This window comes from Carcharodon carcharias, chromosome 4 (assembly GCF_017639515.1).
Source record: "Carcharodon carcharias isolate sCarCar2 chromosome 4, sCarCar2.pri, whole genome shotgun sequence".
Taxonomy (NCBI): Eukaryota; Metazoa; Chordata; class Chondrichthyes; order Lamniformes; family Lamnidae; genus Carcharodon; species Carcharodon carcharias.
Window position 1 is genome coordinate 36,861,435 of NC_054470.1, and position 25,804 is coordinate 36,887,238.

A 25,804-nucleotide genomic window follows, 5' to 3' on the forward strand; every position below is an offset into this window, starting at 1 on the left:
CCATTTCTTGCAGGAAACTCGTCTCCTGTTTATGCTTATTCTCTCCACCTCACAAAAATTATTGGTGAAGGGGAAAAAAATCAACGGTCCCAGTGCAAATATGAAGTTACATGGCAGAAATCCTGGGTCGCTCAAGTGATCAGGGCCTCGGCCACACAGTTCCAGAAAACCCCAATAGCAAACACCCACAACTGCCTCCCAGCACCCCACAACCACTCTTCCCTCCCCTCTCCCACACCAACCCCCAGGAAAAGTGCAAATGCAGACTATGACAAATGGGGCGAGAGCAGGAAGGCTGATGGTGAGCTCAAGAGTCAAGAGCTGGAAGTTCAATGAACAACTCCTGGAAGTAAATTGCCGCTCCATTTCCAAGAGAGCGCCAATAGGGCTGGGAAAGCAAAATACTCAAAAAGGAAAAAAAAAGTAGGGTGCCCAAGAATTATGTAGAATTAAAAGAAAATACAAAAGAAGGAATTAAGGACCCTTAAAAGTTGTATTCATATGGGCAATAACAAAATTCTGTAAATATCTTGACCCAAAAAGGAGCATGAGCTAGTGCAGACAAATCAAGCCACATATGATCTTTGACTATCTAACTAAATCATCATTATTAGTTCTTTGTAACTAAATCAAATCAGTTTTAACAGTGTCCAGACAATTTGATGGAAGAACTGTACTCCAATCCTTATTTAATTATGCTTTGCTTGTTCATTAAACCTTCAACATACATGATGAAAAAACCACAGGTTTAAAATTTATAGCCTTCTACCACAAAATGTCTTGTAGTCAAGTAATAACTTGTTTTTATGTGCTGCCACATCCTGCCATCCCTCTGTGTCTTGAAGCAAGAACGTCCAGAGCTCATTTATAAACATGAGGTCATTTCCTAAAGTGGGTCTGCACCAGTTTTGTCTTTGTTCCACATGTCATGTGGCATGTCAGGTTTCTTTTCCCTCTCATTTGTAAATTACATTTTGCTGGAAATGTTCACAAACAACATTACGCAGGCCTCCATTTTATAAGCTGCATATTTTTTTAAAAATCCATGTTTCTTTCCATTAGTGTCACCATTGCTATCTTTCCATCAGATGCAAAAAAGTTATTTCAGAAACTCAGTTGCATTTGATGACAGATTTAAACTAACAAAACTGTAGACAGTAGCAGAAGAATAGCAAACAACAGCAAGACTTAGAGAAAAGCAATTAAATTGTAATCAGTTGTAACAGGAGATTTACAAAGTTAGAGCTTCAGCATGGTGAACAGCTCTTCAACTGCTGCACTACCAGTGTGCACTTGCTGAGTTTGACAGAAATGAAGTAGGTTAAGTTTGGAACTGGATACTAAACATCATGAAATATATTTTCCATAGGTTTTAATTTTCCCTTTGCAGCAGGAGCTCAGCGTAAAATAGCCACTCGGTTTCATTAAGTATTAGATTGTAATTTCAAGCGTTTTAAGAAACCAAAACTGGTGAAAACTTTGGGAAAAATAATAACTACCATATCTACTATGGCATCTTGTATAGTCTCTTTCCTGGCCTCTTAATATAGTCTTGACTTGGTCTCCCTCCATGTATTTATCTTTACTCAACTTTCCACCTTTTCTCTATCTCTATCCTTTCTCTGTCTATATTTCATGAGCTCCATTTGTAAAAGATCACCAAAGATGCTAATAATCAAGCGCACGCAATCCCAAGGATGAAGGTTAAATCCATCCCAAGGTCTGATCAGACCGACAGTCCTTTGGCTTGAAACAAAAACAGAAAATGCTGGAAAAGCTCAGCAGGTCTGACAGTATCTGTGGGGAGAGAAACAGACTCGAAACGTTAACTCTGTTTCTCTTTTCGCAGATGTGGTCAGATCTGCTGAGTTTTTCCAGCATTTTCTGTTTTTGTTTCAAATTTCCAGCATCCATAGTATTTTGCTTTTATCTTAGTCCTTTGGTTTGCATGGTTTATATTCGCTCACCCAACATCATCGCACGTCATTTTATGCTCGTTGGGGTTGGGCTTGCACTCGCTCGACGAGCGCAATATCTTGCCCAAAGAGTCTACAGTGGGGTACAGGCAGGTTAAGTGAGTGGGCAAACTTGGCAGATGAAATGTGGGAAAATGTGAGATTATGCATTTTGGCAGGAAGACGAGAGGAGCTGAATATTATTTAAATTGAGAAAGACTGCAAAAAGCTACAGCACAGAGGGTTTTGGGAGTCCTCATGCATGAATCCCAAAAAGCTAGCATACAAGTTCAGCAGGTAATAGAGAAGGCAAATAGAACATTGGCCCTTATTTCAAAGAGAATGGAGTATAGTATAAAAATAGGGAAGTCTTGCTAAAACTATACAAGGCACTAGTTAGACTACACCTAGAATACTGTGAACAGTTTTGGTCCCCTTATCTAAGGAAAGATATACTGGCATTGGAGGCAGTCCAGAGAAGGTTCACGAGGTTGATCCTGGGTATGAAGGGGTTTCTTATGAGGAGAGGTTAAGTGGCTTGGGACTGTACTCATTGGAGTTTAGAAGAATGAGAGGTGACCTTATTGAAACACATAAGATTCTTAGGTAGCTTGACAGGGTAGATGCTGAGAAGATATTTCCAATTGCTGAAGAGTCTAGGACCAAAGGGCATAATCTCAGAGTAAGTGATTGCCCATTTAAGACAAAGATGAGGAGGAATTTCTTCTCTCAGAGGGTAGTGAATCTGTGGAAGTCTTTACCCCAGAAGGCTGAGGAGGCTGGGTTATTAGGTATATTCATGGCTGATATAGACGGATTTTTAATCAGTGAGGGAATCAAGGGTTATGGGCAAGAGGTAGGAAAGTGAAGCTGAGGATTATGAGATTAGCCATGATGTCATTGAATGGCGGAGCAGACTCAATGGGCCGAATGGCCTACTTCTGCTCCTATGTCTTATGGTCTTATGCACAACTCAATGTAGATAAGAAGAAAAAGGTTCATTTTTTTTTACACAAAACGATATGGGTATGCATTGCCATTTGCACTGTATAATTGAAGCTGTTGCATGCAGACAGAGGGGTTTATGCCCAAAGTCCCCAGCAAGCCATGGGGAAGTAGTTGCAATCAGCAGGAATGGAATTAATAAATTGATGTGGAATTCTTTTTAATAATTTGCTTAATTTTTTTTCATTTTTCAGAAAAATATGGTCACTAAAAGGATTTTAATCGCGTTTGTGGTGGCTTCTAGTTGTTTCATTGTTTTTCAGTTAATGCATTAGTGTACGGATATAAAGGAGATGGCAACTTTGATAAGATAATTAAGCACCTATTTATTTTATGTAGTTGCTTTTAATTGGTTGTCTTGTGATGAATGAAGCATCAGGCCAAGCAGCATACCTGACAAGCTCACTGGCACTTTTAGTTGTCTAGATGGATAGGACAGCTATTGTTTTTCGTAGTTCCATAGTAAAACTTATTAGAAGGTTGTTGTTCATCATTTTAATCTCCGCAATCCCAGTTTGTGTATGTAGCCTGATGCCAATCACTGCACAAAAATAAAACTGAGTGTAGTACCTACAGAAAAGATGTGATAACTAATGCGGTCACTACATCATTAACTTGAGTGTAAACATTAACTTCCAGATACACTTTAAAATTTTGTACAAGGAGAAATATATGCAGATTATGAATTTGCGTAGCTTAAATTATTTAATAACATTTTACCAGTCTGTATTGCTACAAGCACTACAGAACAAATTCACGAACCACACAAGTAACACACTAATCTTTTGATATGATTACATAAAGCACCACAGATTTAAACAACATTTTATAACCTTGTCACATAGAAAAATTGGAGGGATTTTCTATCAATATAAAAATTGAATATACAGTCATCACAGGAGCCAAAACATGTGATCTGAGAATATTATTTACAAAAACATTTGAATAAAAGCAAATTATTGGAGATATATATATATATATATAAAACATATACATACTATATATATTTAACTAATACAGCATTCATAAGGTTTCACGATTTCTGTCAGTTCACTTATAGCCTTGAACTATCATATGTATTCAACCTTAAAGAAAAGTAATAAAGTATCAAATGATGCCATTCACATCTGCCCTGCATTATACCCACTGCTGTATGAGAAACAGATTAGCCAGATTACTTTGAAATTTATATAGACATTTGACCACCCACTAATGGGAAGCTGGTGATTAAAGCAAATCTGAACACTAATATTTAGTGGTGGTAGTCTCCAATCCACAGTGTAATTACTGTATTAACTATCTCTTCAGAGTCTGGTCTGTATGTTGTGGCTATGGCATAGACTTTAGCATCAAATTCAGCTTTCTGTCACATATATTTCAAAAATCATGATATGCATTGCAATATTCTCCATCAAAGTGATCAGAAGAGTATTTCTTTTTACCCACAACTGCTTATGCATTTTTTTCTTTAAAAGGATATTTGGACGTGGAAACTTATTACCCAGCTTGAACAGAAATTGAGACAGGAAGGAAAACATTTTCTGGTTGGAATCTGAAAACTAAAATCATAGTCAACAATGTTTCTGCTTAAGATTTGATTGATGCAATAGCAGATCAAAGATTGGTTCCTCAAGTTTATTGACAAATGCACTATGAATAAATAAACTGTCACACAAAAAAGTCCAGCACTTTTTAAAATTAAGATCATAACAAGCAGTAAATACCAAGGCTGCTTAATTGGATTTTTGACTACCTCACAAATGACGAATGTATGTTTTTAAACCACCTCATTTTAATTTCACAAAATTAAAAGGCTTTAGGTCACAATAAAATAGCATGTATGGAAGATAATCTTAAAATTAGCTTTAAGTGGCAAAATTAGTAAAATCACCAGCTGTTCTTTCCTATTTGGAACAGGAATGAACTAAGGCACAAAGAAACCAACAGAAAGATAATTAATTACAAGAACGGCCAAAAATATAATCCAACCCTAAACAGAAAACATAATCCAAACACCACCTGTGAAAATTCAGAATCGAGGGACTGTATGATGCCTGCGATAAAGACCACACAAGAGATCATCCAACACTTCAAAACAACTTGATAAAAGCAAAAAACTACGGATGCTGGAAATCCAAAACAAAAACAAAAATACCTGGAAAAACTCTGCAGGTCTGACAGCATCTGTGGAGAAGAACACAGTTAACGTTTCGAGTCCGTATGACTCTTCAACAGAACTAAGGAAAAATATTTTTCTATTTTTCCTTAGTTCTGTTGAAGAGTCATACGGACTCAAAACGTTAACTCTGTTCCTCTCCGCAGATGCTGTCAGACCTGCTGAGTTTTTCCAGGTATTTTTGTTTTTGTTTTGTTACTTCAAAACAACTTGTTCCTTATGGATTTTCAACTTTTGATTCATAACAAGGAAGTTAATAGGCTTTTCTAGTTATTAAATAACATTGGAAATAGGTTCATTTCATTAAAATGCAGGTTAACAATGCCATTAATGCTCTGCGGTCAGCGAGTGACAAGGAGAATGAGCTGTTGCCTTTATTATCAGGGTATTTCTTGTTGTTCCACAAGTGCAAATTCACTATTTTTTTTTAAATAAAATGTCCCCTTCCTCAATTTTATTTGAAGTTAGGGTGTGAGCTACAGAAGCCAATTCCATTCTATAATCATCAGATGCTGCATATTAAGTGGTTAGTGCATAATCTGACCAATCACTATTTGATTAGGATGGTATCTTCACTTGATTATGAAGGTAGCAGCTACTACATTACAAATTTTATGTTAACTGAGGACAAATGGACTCCTAAACACATTCGCCGAATATGTAACTTTCGGCCCAAATTTTGCAGTAAAAATAATAACAAGACTATCAGCACACAATGTTATTAAAACATGTAAATTGGACAGCAACTTCCAGCAATCACATATGTGCAGTAAAACACAGAAATCACGAAGCTATTGTCTAGGTTTCCTTATTCCTCCAGAGTTTTGTTATTTGGTATCTAGCCAAAAGGGTCGGTATTGAAACACATGGAACAGCATGAAGCTGTGGTACGTAAATGATGGATAGACACTAAACAGAACAGAAAAAGTTAGTGCTTGTCCATGCCAATGCAAGTAAATTTTTAACGCTGTAATAAGTCAATTATTGCCAAACAACCTTTCTGGCATTAAAATTTACTTTTTAAAGTGTGGTGTTTCATTTCTTCAGATTGTAATTACCACTGGAGATATAAGGAAATAAAGACATTAAATAAAATTTTCTTTGAGCTTTTCTTCACTGTCACTTTTACCTTGTTCTCTTAATCCCACCTTTCTTTCCCTCTCTTTATTTCACTTTCTGTTCACGAGTTGGCATTGGATTAAATATTCTAACTTACACTTCCTGATTCAGATGCCGAGCTGTTCAGTAATCAATCTGATTAGTTAAGTAGACACACAGTTTCTTGTTCTGTTCATACAGGTCCCAGATCCCCTGTAGAGGATGTTGTGCCGAAATGGCTTTCTAATCATAGCAAGTTCCAGCGCTAAACTTCACAGGAAGTCTGTCAGCAACTGTAATTGTAATGAACAACTGGCACAATTTGTTCACTGCTGACTGCAAAATCCTGTCCAATAGGTTCAGTTGAAATGCAAAGCGATCAATTACAAAGTTCTTCTAAAACCATATCAGAGTTTTTAAAAAAAGCAAAACCAAATTATTTTTTCCTAAGCTAAATGAAAAATTTGGTTGTGTTTTATATGAAATAAATCTTTCCAGTAAATATGTAAATCAACACAGATACATTAAAAATAACAGCGTGCGCTTGAGCTGTTTTCTTTAATTGAAAACATGTAGGGAGGGGCCCATAGACAAGTTAATTTAAGAACCTATTAAAATTATATGGGTTATTTTGCATGATGATAGTATACATTCACGAGCAATGCTTGTAATATTCAATGTCATCTTTTAAAAGAAAGCAGGACAGTGTGACATTTCAAAAATGAATTAGAAAAAATGTATTCAACCATTTTTACATCAGTTTACACTATACATAAATAATTCTTGTTAGTTATTGCAAATATTACAAATTACTGATTGTTTACTTTGTAGAACCACTTCCACCATAGTTTCTAAATCTTAATAAAAGACAGCTTACTTTTGCAGTGAGAGAGGAGTGGAATGTAAGTAAGTGTGTGTAGTAATTAAATGCATAAGGTACATTTTAAAACAAATACAGGGTAGAATTTCTAGATATAGTTCCCCAATTGTCTGCCATTAGTTTCAGCAGGAAGCCCATAAAAGATCATCTCTCTATGATCACCACATGTTATGGTGCAAGATTGGCAGAATCCCTGCAGAAATTACTGGGGAAATTTTAAACTATAATCTGCACTAGTTGAAATAGACAGATAATCTTACCCATATCCACTCATTGGCCTTCAGCTCCACAGCATTCTCAGGTTCTGCACTGTACAGACACCATAGACACTGTAACAGATTCTGCTGGCTCTCTTCTGTAGAAACAAACAATAATCAGTTTAAATACAAAGTAGACTGAAGTTTGTAAATCACTTACCGCAAAGTCTCTGCATTAGACTTTAATGGTACACTGGAATTTCCTTAGAATTCACTTTAAGGATATGAATTAGAATATGTTAAGATAAATCATAAGAAGCAGTGATGTACAGATACAGAAGTTCAAGTTGCCTGGAACAATTACACATTTGTTGCAGGGTAAACAACTAGATTATAGGTTTATTATTTACAGTGCAACTTTGAGAACATCTAAATATTGGCTAGACTAAAGTCTTTATTGTAATTATCTAAAAGATATATACATTATCAACACAAGTATGAATCAGTAATAAAAACGCACATCCACATCAGATACAAGTTTAAAATCCGAAAGACGAATATGACAACCTTTGAGTCTCCAACTTTTAAAAGCTTTTCTCCTTTACCACTAACAAGTGGCAAGCATGAATTATTTCAATTCATGTTACAGTACAAGAACACTGAGTGAACAGTACTATGTCCATTGATTCCGTTATCAATGAGTGAGCTAAAAGTTAAATGGGACTTTAGCTAATGAAGCCCTAATGATAAAAGGGTGGACAAATGTTATTTAGCTAGATCTATGTGGAACATTTCAAACAGAGTCAAATGGGTATGACAAATAAAACAGGAATCTAAAAGCTAATTCAAATGCAAAACATTGCGAATGCTAGATACCTAAGATAAAAACAGAAAATGCTGGTAATACTCAGCAGGTCTGGCAGCATTTGTAGAGAGAGAAATAGAGTTAACATTTCAGGTCAATGAACTTTGGTTAGAATTGGAAAAAGTTAGAGATGCAATAGGTTTTAAGCAAGTGAAAGTGAACAAAGGTGGGACCTCTTAGAGAGTAGGAAGCAAAAGAAATTAAATGACAAAAGGATTCATGGCGCAAGGACAAAGAGTAGTAATGGTACAAGAAACAAAAGATGTATATAGAGGACGTGTGGATGGCAGAATGATGAACAGCTGCTGTCCAAAAGCAAAGCAAAGAAAAAAAGAGAGAAAACCAACTGAAGAAAATGAACAAAAGAAACCCAGAAAAGAAAAAGGAAACAAAATGAGGGGGCAGAGGTTACAAACTAAAACAAGTGAACACAATGCTCAAGTCCAAAAGATGAAAAGTGACTGGTTATTCTTCAAACTTCCATTGAGCTTCACTGGAACATTGCAAGAGGTAGAGGACAGAAAGGTCAGAGTGGGAGCAAGGTGGAGAATTAAAACAACAGGTGTCTGGAAGCTCAGAATCACTCTTGGAGACTATATGGAGTTGTTCCATAAAGCAGTGTGGAGGAGACTACATCATGAGGAGCAAATGCAGTACATTATACCAGAGGTAGTACAAGCAAATCACTGTTCAACCTGGAAGGAATGTTGGGACCCTGAACGGTGAAGGGCAGGTGCTGCACCTCTGAGCTTGAATGGAAAGGTGCCGTAGGAAAAGGTGAGGTGTTGGGGGTGACTGAAGAACGAACAATGATAGTGTGAAGGGAATGATCATTCAGGATGCTGAAAGGGGAGGGGAAGATGTGTTTAGTGGTGGCATCACGCTTCAGGCGGCTGAACTGGTAGAGGATGATCCATTGAATATGGAGGGTGATGGGGTGAAAGGAAAGGAGGAGGGAACCCTATCATGGTTTTGGAAGGAAAGGGAAGAGGGGAGTGCAGAAATATGCGACATGGAACGGACATGGTCAACAGTCCTGTCAGCCACAGTGCAGGGGAATCATCAGTTGAGGGAAAACCAAGAGTATCAGGAGCACTAATGCATCATCAGAACAGATGCAACGGAGAGAAAGAAGCCAGGAGAATGGAATAAAATCCTTACAGGAAGCAGAGTGTGAGGAAGTGCAGCCAAGGTAGTTATGGGACTCATTAGGTTCATAGTGAATATTGGTTACCAAAAATGAAAAAAAAATCAAGGATGAGAAGGGAAGACACAGAGAAGGACCAGTTGAAGGTGAGAGAGGGGTCAAAATTGGAAGCAAAGTTAATTAATTTTTCCAGGTCAGGGTGAGGACAGGAATGGCACCTATACAGTCATCAATGTACCAGAGAAAGAAGTGAGGGAGGGAGCCTGAGTAGGACTGGAATAAAGGGCGTTCCACATATCCCACCAAAAGGCAAGCATAGCTATAACTCACACGAGTACCCAACACCACCTTTTATCTGAAGGAAGTGAGTGGGGTTGAAGGAGAAATTATTCAATCAAGCAGAAGGTAGTGATGGTGAATGGGAATTGGTTGGGGTTGCAATCAAGGAAGAGGTGGAAAGTTCTCAGGCCATTCTAATTGGAGATGGAGTTGCAGAGAGATTGGTGATCCATGGTGAAAAAGAAACAATTAAGACAGGAAAACTGGAAACTATTGAAGTGGCAGATGGCATTAGAAGAGCCACAGATGAAGGTGAAAAGAGAGAGAAAAGGGGAGAAATAGAGGGTGCAGACAGAAGGATATCAGTTCTATGGGACAAAACTGAAACAATGGGTATACCATGGTCACCCCGATTGTGGATCTTGGAAAGGAGGTAGAAGTGGGCTGTTCAGGGTTAGGGACTATGAGGTTGCAGGCTGATCCCTTTAGCTATATTTGGCAGGCTATCAGGTTTGCACAAACTAAGTCTATATAGGAGTTAACAGACCCATGCACACTAGCTAAGTGTCATCTTGGCAATGTAGCAGTCTTCCTTCAGTCATAAAGTACTCCAGGCCTTGAGCACGTAACCTAGGCTGACAGTTCAATGTAGTATAGAGGGCATGCTACATTGTCAGAAGTGCTGAGAGTTGCAAACATTAAACTGTCAGTTCAGGTGGTCAGAAAAAAATCCCATGGCACCAATCAAAGAAGAGTGGGGAGTTTGGCTGGCGCAAGCAATACAAAAAAAAGATTAACTGGTCAATTACCTAATATACTGTGTGTAAGACCTTGCTGAGCACAAATTGGCTGCCAGGTTTTCCCATAATAACAACTATGACCAAAATTCAGGTGAAGTCTTAGACAGGTAAAAGAGGTTCCGTCTTTTAAGCTCTGATCATTGCCACTGTACCAAATTGAAGAATGCATCATATATATCTCAATTTAATTTTTGCAATGAGAAAAACCAAGCCAAATGGTAGAGAAACACCCTGCAGTCACTAGGCATCAGATTAAGGAGAATGGCACTGAAATTCAATTAGAAAATAACACTAATTTTGCATATCTTCTTGAGTGAACAGTCTGTTTACAGTGTGGATATGCATCTAGCTATCATAGTAGATTTTTCCTTCATCATTTGGATATTAAACACTTAGCAAAATGGTTGATGCTTTTGATGCTTTAATTCTAAAACTGTGTGGTAATCTACCTCAGCTAAACATGCATCCACAAAAGATTTTCATTTTGTATCAAATCCATCCTTCTTGCTTATGTCCTACTTCCTCCATTTTTAATTCCTCAAGAGTTTAAAAAAAAACAACCAGCTAAGTTGTAAGTGGAGCCATTAAATAAAGCTTGTGATGCAATTTCCCTTTGCTAAAAAATATGGGCAAAAATTCTTGCTATTCACACTGAGCATCAAAATGCTGACCATAATTCTTAATAATCAGGGTAGAATGGGATTTTTGACAACTGAACTTTTACACTGAAGTTTATTTTCAAATGCTCACAGTATGAAACATCCACAAGAAACTGGAAACCTTTGATGGGAGTTCCTTTTTGGCGTGAGGGTGAAGTTGAAAAGTATTTGGAGCAAGCATGAGTGATAACAATGAGGCTATGCTACTGTTCTGAAACTTAACCCTACTTTAATTACACTAGAAATCAAAATGATGAAGGACCACATAGGGCTCGAGGGGAATAACCAAGAATAGATCTAATGCAAAGTTAAAAACTGCACACATATATTTGATTGAAGGTGCAAAAAATGGCTGAGGCATTAAAACAGTTACTTTCCATCTTATTTTGTCAATGAAGGTGATAGAGTTTTCAGTCGTGATTGAGGTTAATGCAGATGGAGTCCTGATTAGGATTAGGTTGATTAAAGCAGATCAAGATGCTGGCCCTAATGGTATTCACACTAGATGACTAGCAGTTCATTGAAGTTTAGGCTCTTTTTATATACTGGGGAGAGACCTGTATGGTGTCTATATTCAAGAAGGGTAGAAAGTCAAAATCTGGGAATTACATACCAGTTTGATTTCAATTTTAGGAAAGTTGCTTAGGAACATACGGCAGGGTTTCATTATTTTAGTTGGGAGCCAGATGTCAGGGTCAAATACAGGTACCAACACTGCACCGTGTCGGGAGCAGTCACTCAACATCTGTTTTGATCTGATTGACCAATTAATGGCCAGGAGGCACACTGGCTGTCCAATTAAGGAGTCCAAGCGGGCTCTCGAAGCTGGAGGATCCACAAGTCCTCCAACTATCAACATACGAGGGGTAACCATTGACTAGAAATTGAACTGGATCCCATATAAATACTGTGGCTACAAGAGCAGGTCAGAGGCTGGGAATTCTGTGGCGAATAATTCACCCCTGGACTCCCAAACCCTGTCCATCTACAATACACAAGTCAAGAGTGGAATACTCTCCACTTGCCTGGTTGAGTGCAGCTCCAACAACACTCAAGAAGCTTGACACCATCCAAGGAAAAGAAACCCACTTGATTGGCACCCTCTCCACCACCTTAAACATTTACTCCCTCCACCACCAACGCACAGTGGCAGCAATGTGAATCATCTATAAGAGGCACTGCAGCAACTCGCCAAGGCTCCGTCAGCAGCACCTTCTAATCCAACCCAGAATGTTGAGGGCAGCACTTGCATGGGAGCACCGCCACCTGCAAGATCCCCTCCAAGTCACAGATCATACTGACTTGGAACTATTTTACTATCCCTTCACTCTAGCTGGAACTCCCTTTCTAACAGCACTGTGGGTGTACCTACACCACACAGACTCCAGCGATTGAAGAAGGCAGCTCACCACCTTCTCAAGGGCAATTAGGGATTGGAAATAAAGGCCTAGCCAGTGATAGCCACAACCCGTGAAAGGATAAATTTTTAAAAAGCACTGAAGGAGTTGCAGCCTGCTGTTGCAAGTAAGGGAGAGAGAGGGCACCTCTATCTTGAGGTGCCCCCTCAACTTTTTAAAAGATTTGAACTAAAATAAAAACCACAGTTGCCAGACCACCATTATGGGGGAATAACCCCTCCACAGGATGGCCTGTGGCCACAGCTGTGGCCAGATAGCCGGGAGGTACCTCAAAATAAGCCTGGAGCTTGATCTGCTGCTTGGATACTGCCTCCAAGGCAGTTGTCATACTCCCAGCACGGTGAGGGCCTGCAAGCTGACTACAATATCATTGAGCTTAATTGGTCTCCTAATTACCTAACGAGCTACCTGCCACCATTCTGCCCCAAAATGACCTTCAGGAAAATGGTTCAGAAGTGCCAGCACAATGGTCGGTGCCACAAAATTACATGCCTGCCCGCCTCTGTTCCTGTTGGGGCAAAAATCCTGCTTATAGGAACATGTCTGCCTCTTGAGGCTGTTCTGCCACTGAAGTAGATCATGTCTAACGTGTATGTTAACTCAACTTACCTTACCCGGTTCCAATTCCCTTAATACCTTTATCTAACCGAAACTAATGAATCTTAGTTTTGATATTTTCAATTGATCTAGCTTCAACAGCTTTTTTTTTGGGGGGGGAGGGGGGCAGCAGATGAGAGTTGCAGGCCTTTGCATAAAGTTATGAAGTTGAGGGATGACTGTAGCCTTGCGTACCTTGATTAAGTGCTACACTGTCAAATGTGTCATCTTTCAGTTGAGACATTAAACTGAGGTCCTGTCTCTAAGGTGGATCTAAAATATCCCATGGCCATTATTTTGAAGAAGAGCAGGGGAGTTATCCCCAGTGTCCAGGCCAATATTTATTGCCCACTCAACATCATAAAAACAGATTCTCTGGTCATTATCACACTGCTGTTAGTGGGACCTTGCTGTGTGCAAACTGACTGCCATGTTTCATTCTTTACAATTCTGCAGTAATTACATTTCAGAAGTTGCTCAGAGACTGTAAAGCACTTTGGAATGTCGTGAGGTTTTGAAAGGTACATGTAAATACAAGTCTACCTTTTTATTTGCATAGGCAGAGGGCATTTGTTAATGGTAGCAGCTCTGTTATCACTAACGGAGGCCACAAGCATCCTTGTTAGGTTCATTGCTCTTCAGACAAAGACATCGGGGATGGGGGGGTGGATTTTTAGATCCTTTGGGGGTGAGGGCAGAAGTCATAGTCTGGCTCACAACCAACAACATAAGGAGGAAGAAGGTCGAAACCTTGCAATTAGAGCTTAAGAAGATAGGGAGCAAGTTAAAAAACAGGACTTCAAACTCCCAGTGTCAAGCACTATTGAGAGTAGAAATAGAAGGATGTCAGCTTAAAGACATGGAGCAGGGAAGAAGGCTTCAGATTCCTGGGAGGCTTGGGCAAGTTCTGTGCAGGAGAATCCTGATGGCTGGTTCACACTTTAACAGAGCTGGGTCAAATAACCTTGCAAACAGGTTAGCTAATGCAGTGGGGAGGATTTGAAGTATTTAGGCTGACAGTCCAGTGCATACTTAGCAAGTGCTACACTGTCAGGTGTGCAATCTTTCAGTTGAGACACTAAACCCTGTCTCCAGCATCACAGATGCCAGCCTTCAGCCAATTTGATTCACTCCATGTGATATCAAGAAACAGCTGAAGGCACTGGATACTGCAAAGGCTATGGGCCCTAACAATATCCCGGCAATAGTACTGAAGACTTGTACTCCAGCACATGCTGTGTCCCTAGCCAAGTTATTCCAGTACAGGTACAACACTGGCATCTATGTGGAAAATTGTCCAAGCATGTCCTGGACACAAAAAAAAAAGCAGGACAAATCCAACCCAGCCAATTACCACCCCATCAGTCTACCCTCGATCATCAATAAAGTGATGGAAGGGGCCAGCAACAGTGTTATCAAAGTGATAAAGGAGTTAGAGAGTAGGATGAAGCAGAAAAAGGAGACGTATGACCTGTCAGTTTGATAATGCTTGCAGAATCAGGCTGAATATAAAAAGTAGAAAGAAGTAAAAAGGAGAATAAGAGGGGCAAAGAGACAGTGTGATAATAGATTGGCAACTAACATAAAAGGGAATCCAAAGGCCTTCTATAGGCAATCTAAAAGAAAAAAGATTGCCAGAGGAGCAATGGGACTGATTAAAGACCAAAATGGAGATCTATTGGTGGAGGCAGAAGGCATGGCTCAGACATTAAATGAATACTTTGCATTGGTGATTACCAAGAAAGAGGACTTTGCCAAAGCTATGATAAAGGAAGAGGTTGCTAGGGTACTCAAAATAAAAATAAAGAGGTGGTACTCAAAAAGACAGGCGGTACCTAAGTGGGTATATCAGCTGGTCCAAACTGAATATGTGCCCCGTTGCTGAGGTAAGGAAGAGCAGAAATTGTAGAGGTGCTGGCCACAATCTTTCAATCCTCTTTAGAAACTGAGGTGGTGTCAAAGGACTGGCAGATTGCAATTGTTACATCCTTGTTCAAAAAAGGGGAGAAAGATCAACCTGGCAATTACAGGCCAGTCAGTTTAACATTAGAGGTGGGGAAGCTTTTAGAAAACAATTGAGAGAAAATTAACAGTCACTTAGACAATAGTGGATTTGATAAAGCCACATCTTGTTAGATTAACAAGATTGAGTCTTATGATGAGGTAGCAGAGAGTGTGGACGACAGCAGTGCAGTTGATGTTGCTTACATGGACTTTCAGATGGCTTTAGAGCTGGTTAGCAAAATCGAAGACCATGGGGCAGAATGAAATTGACTAAGAGATAGAAAACAGGTGTGGTGAATGCCTGTTTTTTGAACTGGAAGAAGGTAGACAGTGGAGGTCCCCAAGGTCCAGTACCAGGATCACTGCTGTTTCTACTGAACATTAATGACTTGGACCTGGGCATACACGGCACAATCCCAAAAACTACGGATGGCATGAAACTTTGAAGTACAGTAAACAGTGAGGAAGAAAGCAATAGTAGCTTCAAAAGGAGATAGATAGGCTGGTGGAATGGATGGGTACATGGCAGCTGAAATTCAGTGGAGAAAAGTGTGAAGTGCAACATTTTGGTAGGAAGACCGAGGAGAGACAATGCGTGCCAAATGTTACAATTCCAATGGGGGTGCAAGAAGACAGAGGCCTGGAGGTGCTTGTGCACAAACCATTGAAGGTAGCAGGTTAAGAAAGCAGTTAATAATGTATATGGGACCCTGGACTTCATAAGGAGAGGCATAGAGTATAAAAGCTAGGAAGTCCTATGGTTAAACCTATATAAAACACTAATTCAGTCCCTGCAGGCTTTGCAGTAAGTACAGAAGAGACTTACTTAAATGGTTCAGAGGTGAGGAATTATAGTTATGTGGATAGTCTGTAGAAGCTGGGGTGTTTTCCTTCGAGTAAGAGACACTAACATGAAATTTGATAGAGGTGTTTGGCAGGGAATGTATATAGGGTATTAAAATGTATAGCTAGAACAATTAATGCTAAACTAGAAACACAATAGCTGCTTCATACAAGGCTTATCTAGAATAATGTACCAAGTTTTCATCTTTTTATGCAGTGGGGACAGATGCTCTAGAAAAGTCCCTAGAGGAACAGCAAAAGGATATTTAGGCTTGAAGCTGAGAGTTTCAGGGGATACTCGTTGTGGATTTAGCCAGAGAAGCATGGATTTTCGAAATGATACAATTATCATTTTTAAATTATAAAATATTCTTTCATGAATATCGCATGCAAGGCCAGTATTAGTTGCTCATCCCTAACTGCCCTTGAAAATGTGATGGTGAGCCATCAAGGAAAATGTTGAAGTGAGCAGATTCATTTTAGATGAATAGGTTATTTGAGATAGATACATTAGGACAGTACTAGGGGCATCAGTACAATATCTGAAAATATATCATTACGTCACAGAATCTTTTCAAAAATTAGCCTAAGGTTTTTTTCCCCTATATTGCTAAAAAGAGGCATGTCAAAACTTTTCATCTTGCACTCATCAGGATAAATGCAAGAATGTCAAATTTCAAATGATCACAATTTATACCACAAGAGAAAAGAATGCTGATTGGTTGGCAAGTCGACTCTGATTGGCTGAGCTATTGCCATGGAGAAGCGTGGCTACACAAGTGTTATTTTCCACTAGCAGGATGCTGCCATCACTCCAGAAAGGTATTCTGCCTACCATACAATTGAGCAATGTCATGTATGCATTTCAGTACCAGTGCGATGCCAGATACGTTGGCTGTACATCGCAATGATTGGCTGATTGAATCAAACAGCATGTTCCTTTGGTTGTTTAGAATGAGCAGAGTATAGACTGTACTTAACCAGCACATGTTTACAAAACCCAAATCAAAACATGTTAGATGTGATTCCATGATTAGACAGCACTTGCTGAACAATCCTGAGTGTGCAAATAGCTACACTAACAATGAACTTAAGATATGAGGTGAGCTTGTAACATGGCTCATTTACACTTGCCAGAAGCGACATACATTCATATGCAAGGACCCAATCTCTACAAACAAAAGAAGCCTTGTTCAAACATTGTGCCCTTTTTAAATTACCCAGGACCTTGGGAAGTCTATAGTTTCCTGTCACTTTCTCATGGTAAAGCGATAGCCAAAGTCACCTTGCCAAGCAATAAACAGACTTTTCTCCTATAGTATAAATTGTTGTGATTGTTTGAAATTTGGCATTCTTGCATTTGTCTTGATGAGTGCAAACCAAAAGCTTCAAGAATATGTCTCTCTTTTCAGCAATATTTAGGTTCTATACTATCAAGTGCCTATTTCTTCCTCCTTTTTGCCTCTACCAAGACACTGCATAATTAGAGTGCTGGTTTGATGGTGCACGTAGGCTGTACATTGTCTGTAAGTCAAGCTAGATGAAACGGTTGGTCTTTTCCTCCCATTTTTCATATATAGGGTGCAACAGAACAAAAAAAATACTTATTATTATAGCTTGTGACTGGATAGTATGCAATATTTCCCTACATATTGTTATGATGTGGCAGGTGGTACGTGCCAAGTGGACCAAATCCACAAGAGAAACTTGGCCACACTATGGTAACAGATTTGCAATTTGTATTTATTATGAGAAGATTTGTGCACTGAATTCAGAAGTAATGAGTCCACTCACACCTTTAGTGATTTTAAAAATTAAATTAGAACATTTATCAACAAAAGAGAAGAATTCAAACACAGACAAAAGATTACGGTTACTAATTATAACAAATCCCAAAATTCCTAACTAACCTGACTCCCAGCTACACACCCCTATTAAGGCAACAGTGTAAAGTAAATTTTGAATTTAAATAAGCAATCCACCAAGGTTACCACAGCAGCCAAGCGACAGTGGAATTCCAAAGGATTTTAACACAACTTTAGTTACTGGAGCAGCACTTCTTCAGTGTGGCTAGAGGCTTTTCCCAAGTCTGGTTCACACAGTGTACCTCTCCAGATTTTCCACGGCCACATCAACATAGCTTCCCATCCTTCTTTAAATATGTTTCTCTCTCTTTGATGTATAAAATGCCATTGTTCTACATGCCTTTGGAAATTTACTTTTCCCATAATATAAAAATCTTTCATGTTGTCAATATGGCCTTTTCCCTTTTGGGGAAAATAAACATACTGCTTTGCCTCATTTATCTTGCCAGTTATAAACATTACACCATCCCTTTAAAAATCATACAACCATTTCACTTATCTAAAAATACAAACTTCATTCACACCCCATCTGTGGAACCCTCATCCTAGCTTGTCCACCTCCATTTCAAAAGTCTGCTTTACACCTAATTCTTTTGATAATTTCAATCTTGTAGCCTAAGCTTCGCCAGTCCAGTTAAATCAGTCACACAGACAGAACCAACCACACTCAACAGCCATTAACCTACAATATAATGAAAAATATGATAGTTTTGTGACAGTCTCATGTCACTTCAGAAAAGTAGCCCCTGCCACATAATATGGTAACCTGCTGCAAAAAGGAAGAAGTTGAATTTATACCATGTTTCATCACATCCTCAGGATGTCCAAAGCACTTTGTAGCCGATGAATTACTTTTAGAAGTATTGTCATTATCATTATGTAGGCAAACATGACCATTTGCATGCAGAAAGGTACCATAACAGCAATGAGATAAATGGCCAGGAAATCTTTTATTGGTTGTGCTGGTTCAGAGATCAATGTTAGCCAGGACACTAAACTTACTCATCAATTTAAAGAAGCAAACAATATCACTCTCCTCCACCTGGCTGAAATTATTCTCTCACTGAACAATTTCTCCTTTAACTTGTCTCACTTCCTCCAAATGAAGGTGTTGCTATGGGTACCCGCATGGGTCCCAGTTATGCCTGTCTTTTTGTGAGCTATGTGGAACATTCCTTGTTCCAGTCCTACTCACACAACTCTTTTTTGGTACATTGATGATTGCACTGCCTCAGTGCTGCTTCACGCTCCCGTCTGGGCCTGGAAAAACTTATAATTTTGCTTCCAATTTCCACGCCTCTATCACCTTCACATAGCCCATCGCCAACACTTCTATTCCTTGACCTCTCTGTCTCCATTCCTGGTGATAGATTGTCTACCAATATTCATTACAAGCCCACCGACTTCCACAGCTCCTCATACCCTACCTCGACTACAGCTCCTCACACCCTACTTCCTCTAAGGGCTCCATCCCATTCTCCCAGTTCTTCCGTCTCCGTTGCATCTGTTCCGACAGTGCTTCTGACATGTCTTCCTTTCTCCTGAACTGAGGGTTCCCCTCAAGTGGTTGACAGGGCCCTCAACCATCTCCGACCCATCTCCCGCACCTCTGTCCTCACCCCTCCCCTCTCTCCCAGAACCAAGATAGGGTTGCCCTTGTCCTCACTTTTCACCCCACCAGCCGCCGCATTCAAAGGATCATCCTCCTCTATTTCCGCCAACTCCAGCATGACGCCATCACCAAACACACTTCCCCTCACCACCCAACCCTGTCAGTATTCCATAGGGACCATTCTCTCCATGACACCCTGGTCCACTCCTCCATCACCCTCAACTCCCAACCCCTTCCCATGGCACCTCCCCATGCAATGGCAGAAGGTACAACACCTGGCCCTTTACCTCTACCCTCCTCACCGTCCAAGGCCCCAAACACTCCTTTCAGTCACTTGCACCTCCTTCAATTTGGTCTATTGCATTTGTTGCTCCCAATGCAGTCTCCTCTACATTGGGGACACTAAACACAGACTGAGTGACTGCTTTGCAGAACACCTTCGCTCAGTCCGCAAGCATGACCCAGACTTTCCTGTCATTTGCCATTTAAACTCACCATCTTGCTTTCAAGCCCACATGTCCGTCCTTGGCCTGCTGCTATGTTCCAGTGAAACCCAACACAAACTGAAAGAACAGCATCTTATCTTCTAATTAGGCACTTTACAACCTTCTGGACTTCATATTGCGATCAACAACTTCAGACCATAAACTCTCTCCTCCATCTTGACCCCTTTTTCAATCCATTTTTTCCCCAATACCCTCCCACCCCACCCCATAGGGTCATCTATCACTTGTTCTTATGTTTTGTGTTCACAAAGTGCAGCCCCTTGTTCTGCTTTTAAACATACTGCTATCTTACCTTTATGGCACTATCAGTGCCTTCTTTATTCTTTAACACTACCATTAACACTGTCTTGTGTCCATGACAACTTAGTCAAATGTCTCCTGAGTTTCCATATTTCCTTGATCTTTTATTTTGCCCCACCTGCTCCACTCCCTCTTAAACAGTATAAAATCCATTACATTTCACCTCTCTTCAGCTCTGAAGTCATACGGACTCAAAATGTTAACTCTGTTTCTCTCTCCACAGGTGCTGCCAGGCCTGCTGAGTTTTCCAGTATTTTCTGTTTTTATTTAGTATAGATGGCATATTGAACACTTCAATCAAGAATCAGAAGTCTGGAAATAAATAACACGGGGCTAAATAACAAACACCCTCTGGGTCAAGTAATTTGACACAATTGTTGTCAACCATACTAAATTTACATATTTTAGTGCAAAGTATTTTTCAGTTAATTGATTTTTCTGATCAAAAGCAAGCAGCCTTCTCCCACAATTCATCTCAGTAGAATTACTGGAAGTGCACTTATGGTGCATCAGCCCCAAAGAACTTAGCAAACCTGATATTAGCATGCCAAAATTCTCTGTTCAAAGTGGTACTCTAGCAGTAAGCTAGACATCTTGTCTCCAAGCATACACATTGACTTTAACAAAGGCATAATTACCATTTTTTAAGTATGGTGTTTAAAACTGCTATTTTTAATTAAGCAAGGACAAAAAACATTATTTTTAATATAACTTCTCAATCATAATACTAAATCTTTGGCATAAAAGATTCAGTTTCCTTCTGAACTTGATGCTTCCAGTTCATAAAACAGTGTCAGAAGATTAAGTTAATTTTGTCCAACAATCTTTGTAAACTTACCATGTGCAACAACAAATGGATTCCAACAAAGTCTGCCCAACAACTGACCAATCAGTGGAAATAACTTTAATACTGGAGTAATGTTCTGTAACAAGAGGAGTTATGCATTTGTCAGTATTAATGCAAAACAGACAGTCGTCATTGGAAAGAATAAAACCATATTAATATACCAATATCATGAAACTGCTTACAGTTGAATTTTATTTACCCAGGCAGTTTAAAAATTCATTTCTGGTGCTTCTACACAATCTGATGATTGACACCGGACTCATATGATGCATGCTTGCTGGTATAGTATTTTCAATTGGAAATTATCCTTAATATACTTCTTGCAATGTAGCTATTAAGTGTAAACCATCTTCATCAAACATAACTACAACCAGAATACAACTTCAAGTGCCAGAACAAATTACGATCAGTAAATATCAAAAGGAAATTTGTATAACAGATCATACAAATGAGCAATTTTATTCAACTTGAACATTACAAAGCCAGTTAAAGTATATTTTCTCATATCTGTGCTGTTGTGCTACTAACCTGTAGAGTGTGACATGCACCAACACATCCAAGTTGCATTGCTGGCTGCAGTCTGCCCCATTATAGTGAGCTCTATGCTTCCATACAGGCACCTAAATGTAATGCTTTCCTGACACACTGGTTACATTTTAGTGTTAGCAGTGACACAGCAGGATCATCCACACTGTCCTAATATTAAAAATCAAATTTAAGAAGCTCTTAGCAGTCCATTGGATTAGATGGACACTATTTGAAATCTGTTATCATACCTATCTGGAGTTTTATTGGACCCAGAGACTACTAGAAAACCAAAATATTGATGCTGGGAATCTGAAATAAAACACAGAAAATGCTAAAAAAAAAAAATACTCAGTAGGTCAGACAAGCAGCTGTGGGGAGAGTAAAAAAGGTAGGGCCGGATTTTTAAAAAATGGTAGGTGGGTCCCAGATGCTGAAGTCCTACCCCAATTTCAGGTAGATCCAATTTTTGCCAGTAGGGGAAGAGAACAGGGATCAAACAGATCCTATGCTGGCAGTTGCAGGAGCCTTAATCCATAGTGGAATACACATAATCACTCTTGAAGGGTGGATTAGGTCTGTATAACTGTCATGATCTGAAGTTTTTTTTTTAACCCCTACACTTTTTAAACTTAAAAAAAAACAGGCAGCAATTGGCACCAAGAGCTTAAAAAACCCTACTTTGATTAACAGGCCATCTGCTGTAGGTTAAAAAAAACTGTGCAGTTTCAATAGAGCTCTTTGTTGACATTTTCCCAAGAATTATTATGTCATTATGAATGCATGATTGAGTTTCAAAAGCTACAATTACCTCAGCAGGGTTTGAGTTGACAGATTAAAGAGGCTATGAAAGGATTGCCTGTCTTTGATGTGGGATCTGAATAGAAGTTTGTTTCTTTTTATAAGAGATTAACCACGAGGAGATTTAAAAACTTTGAATAGATTCTATGAATCAGAGCTTTTCACTATCAAGTGTGTATGAATAAGAGCTGTATTGATTGTTAGAATTTTTTTTTTCATCTCCACATGGCTCCTGATATCTGTTCATGGCATATACTGGTGAATGGCTATGGAGGTAGCATGGAGGCTATAATGAGGCATGAGGGGTGGGTAGGAAACATGAATTACATGGGGAGCATTAGGGGCCATGGGATGGCGGTGGGCAAGGGTGAGGGCTAGAAGGCCTAGCAGCTTCTAAAACAACAGGGACGAAGCTTTCTAACCAGTCTGCCTCAGCACTTGCCCATTCCCCATGGCCACTATGCTCTTCTTCCAAGATGGGCAGGCACAATTCCATCCCACTCCTGCACACCTACCCCAACCACCAACCCACACCTCCCCCTCTTTCCACCAACACCACCCCAGAGCAAAAATCACAGAATTTGAGGTACTTTTTAACAAAGGAGGATTGAACAAGTTAGATAATTTCCCAACTTGAGCTACCTCACCTCGGCAGCAAAAATCCGGCCCCTAATGTTTCAGGTCAGTGATCTTTCAACTAGAACTGGAAAAAGTTAGATGTAACAGGGTTTAGGCTGGTACAGAGTCAGGGAAAGGGGAGGAAAGAACTAAAGAGAAGGACTGCAGAAGAGTGGAAAGCAGGAGATATTAAATGATGAAAGGATGATGGCACAACGTGAAAAAGGATGGCTTCGTGGTTCCATTTCATCCTTCACGCTTTAACAGAAAACTTTTTCTTCCTTTCATAGAATTGCAAGTTTCAACAATTTATTACCAATGCTCATTTCAGATTCTCCTTTCCATTCACATTCCTCTGGCTCCATCTCTTTTTCCAATCGCTCCCTTTGCCATGCTTGTAATATCCCTTATTTGGCCCTGAATAATCAATCCTAACACAGGCCTTAGCTGCATCCCATTATGCCCCCAACTCAATGAATTCAAGCTTGGTACAATGCTGAGCTCTCCTTTCTTATTTGTGTTTTTCCTCAACCAAGGTTTCCCCTCCACCAAGCTTGACAAGACTCTTGACTGTGTCTGTCCCATTTCCCACACTTTGCTTTCACTCCTTCCCCTCTCTCCCAGAATTATAGGGTCTTCCTTGTCCAGCTTCCAGCACACCAATCTCCACATTCAACAGATCATCTTCCGCCATTTCCACCACCCAGTGTGATCTCCCCACCAAACACATCTCCCCCTCTCCTTTCAGCATTCCAAAATGACACCTAGTCCACTCATTAATCACCCCCAATAAGCCTCCACTTCTCATGGCACCTTCTTATGCAAGTGCAGAAGTTGCAATAACTGCCCTTTGTCCTCCTCCAATGTTATAGCACAAGGATGAAATGGAACTGCAGAAACATCCTCTTTTACTTTTTACCTTGTACCATCACTCTTTTTGTCATTTAATCTCTCCTGCTTTCCACCCTATCACACTCTTTCCCCTTTGTTCTCTCCTCTTCCCTGCACCGCCACCCCCACCCAACACCCCCATTTCCTTCTGTACTTGCTTAAAACCTGTTACATCTCCAAATTTTTCCAGTTCTGATGATATATCATCATTGTCTGGCCCCCAAATGCCCATTCTAGGTGAAAAAGCTTGTATTTCTTTCAATTTCGTATATTGTATTTGCTGATCACAATGCTGTCCCCTCTACATTGAGACGACCAAATGCAGATTGGCCATCTTTATGGAATACTTCATTCAATCTGCAGAGTTAACCTCGAATTTCCAGTCAGCCATCATTTTAATTCTCCATTCCACTTCCACTCTAACCCCTCGTTCTCAGCTTCCTACATGGTTTCAATGAAGTTTAACCTAAATTCAAGGAACAGCACTTCATCTTTCAATTAGGCACCTTATAGCCTTTAGTTGAGTTCAATAATCATAACCTCTATCCCCATTTTTTTTCAGATGGCAGTTGTGCATGCTTTTCCCATGCACACCACCAATACACCCATTTTTTGTATTTTTGCTTGTTTCATTAACAACTCCTTTGGCCTTGCGCCATCATTCCTTTTATCATTTAATCTCTCCTGTCTTCCACCCTCTCATAGACTTTACTCTTTTTTCATCCTCCCCCCCCTCCCTGCCTCAATACTTGTTTAAAACCTGTTAACGGTCCAAAAGAACCTTAAACCTGAAATTTTACCTTTGTTTCTTACACCACAGATGCTGCCTGACCAGCTGAGTGTTTCCAACATGCTGATTTTACTTCAGGCTACCATATGGAGGTGGTTTCAAACTTCTGAATCTAGTGCACTCAGGATATATATATCATTAATTTTACTTGAATTATATTTGTATTTTCAAGTCAAAGTGCATCTGAAGCAACTTTACATAGTTACAAAAGCAGTGGCATTACATGTACTAATGTGAGCCCTATTTATGCATGTCCTAGGAATGGCTCACCCTAAGAAAATGCAATCAGAGCAATACCTTTTTGCTGCTGCTCATAAGGAAAAAAAGTTCTGAATATTGAATATTTATGCTGCTTTTCTTTCCCTAATGCCTTCCTTTTCCAGTCAGTTATATTACGTGTATCATTCCATAAATGTCTCACTTCCACACGTCATAGACTCCATTATAAAAGCCTATAGTAGCCATGTGTGTGACTTGCAGGTCCCCTGTTCACTTTAGAAAGTTATCACCAAAAAGGAATGAATGTCACACAGTGGCTGCACTCTATTAATTGAAAAAAATCAAAAGTCATCACACAGGGCTATACACTTGGTCATGTTTCATCCATCTATTCTCCTTCATGTACACACCCGAACCAAATAAGTGGACTGTTGCTCAATTTTTTCCCCTGAAAATCTATCATTGAAAAGTCACTCCACCTTCACGCTAATCATAGTTACATGCACATCAAATAACTGAACCAACTTTATACAAATCTGGTATAAATTACAAAGATCTAACTTATTTCTAACATTTCACATTCAAAGGACTATTATAAAGAGATTCTTTATAAGGGGAATAGATTGGATAGGCAGGAGTTGTTTTCTTTGGAATGAAGGAGGTTGAAGGGAGACATAATTGAGGTGTATAAAATTATGAGACACCTGAATAGAGCAGCTAAATAGGACCTATTTCCTTTGGCACAGAAGTCAATAACCAGGGGGATATAAATTTAAAGTAATTGGCAGAGGGATTAGAGACAAGTTAAGGATTTTTTTTAAACTGGAAGGGGATCTGGAACTCACTGTCTGAAAGGGTGGTAGAAGCAGAAACCCTCGAGGGCTATAACCTATACAATTATGGACCA

The 25,804-nt window shown here is 39.5% G+C and overlaps 1 protein-coding gene across 5 annotated transcripts in view; it reads right to left on the reverse strand.

The window, feature by feature from the left end:
• The window catches only part of fancc (FA complementation group C), a 233,431-nt gene that overhangs the window by 153,989 nt on the left and 53,638 nt on the right, over positions 1-25,804 (reverse strand). For all 5 annotated transcript variants that reach the window (XM_041185537.1, XM_041185534.1, XM_041185536.1 and 2 more), the window contains exons 3-4: positions 21,045-21,129; positions 7,375-7,469 (exon numbers count right to left, since the gene is read on the reverse strand). In XM_041185537.1, the coding sequence (XP_041041471.1) occupies positions 7,375-7,469; positions 21,045-21,129 (180 nt within the window). The remainder of the gene's footprint in view (positions 1-7,374; positions 7,470-21,044; positions 21,130-25,804) is intronic.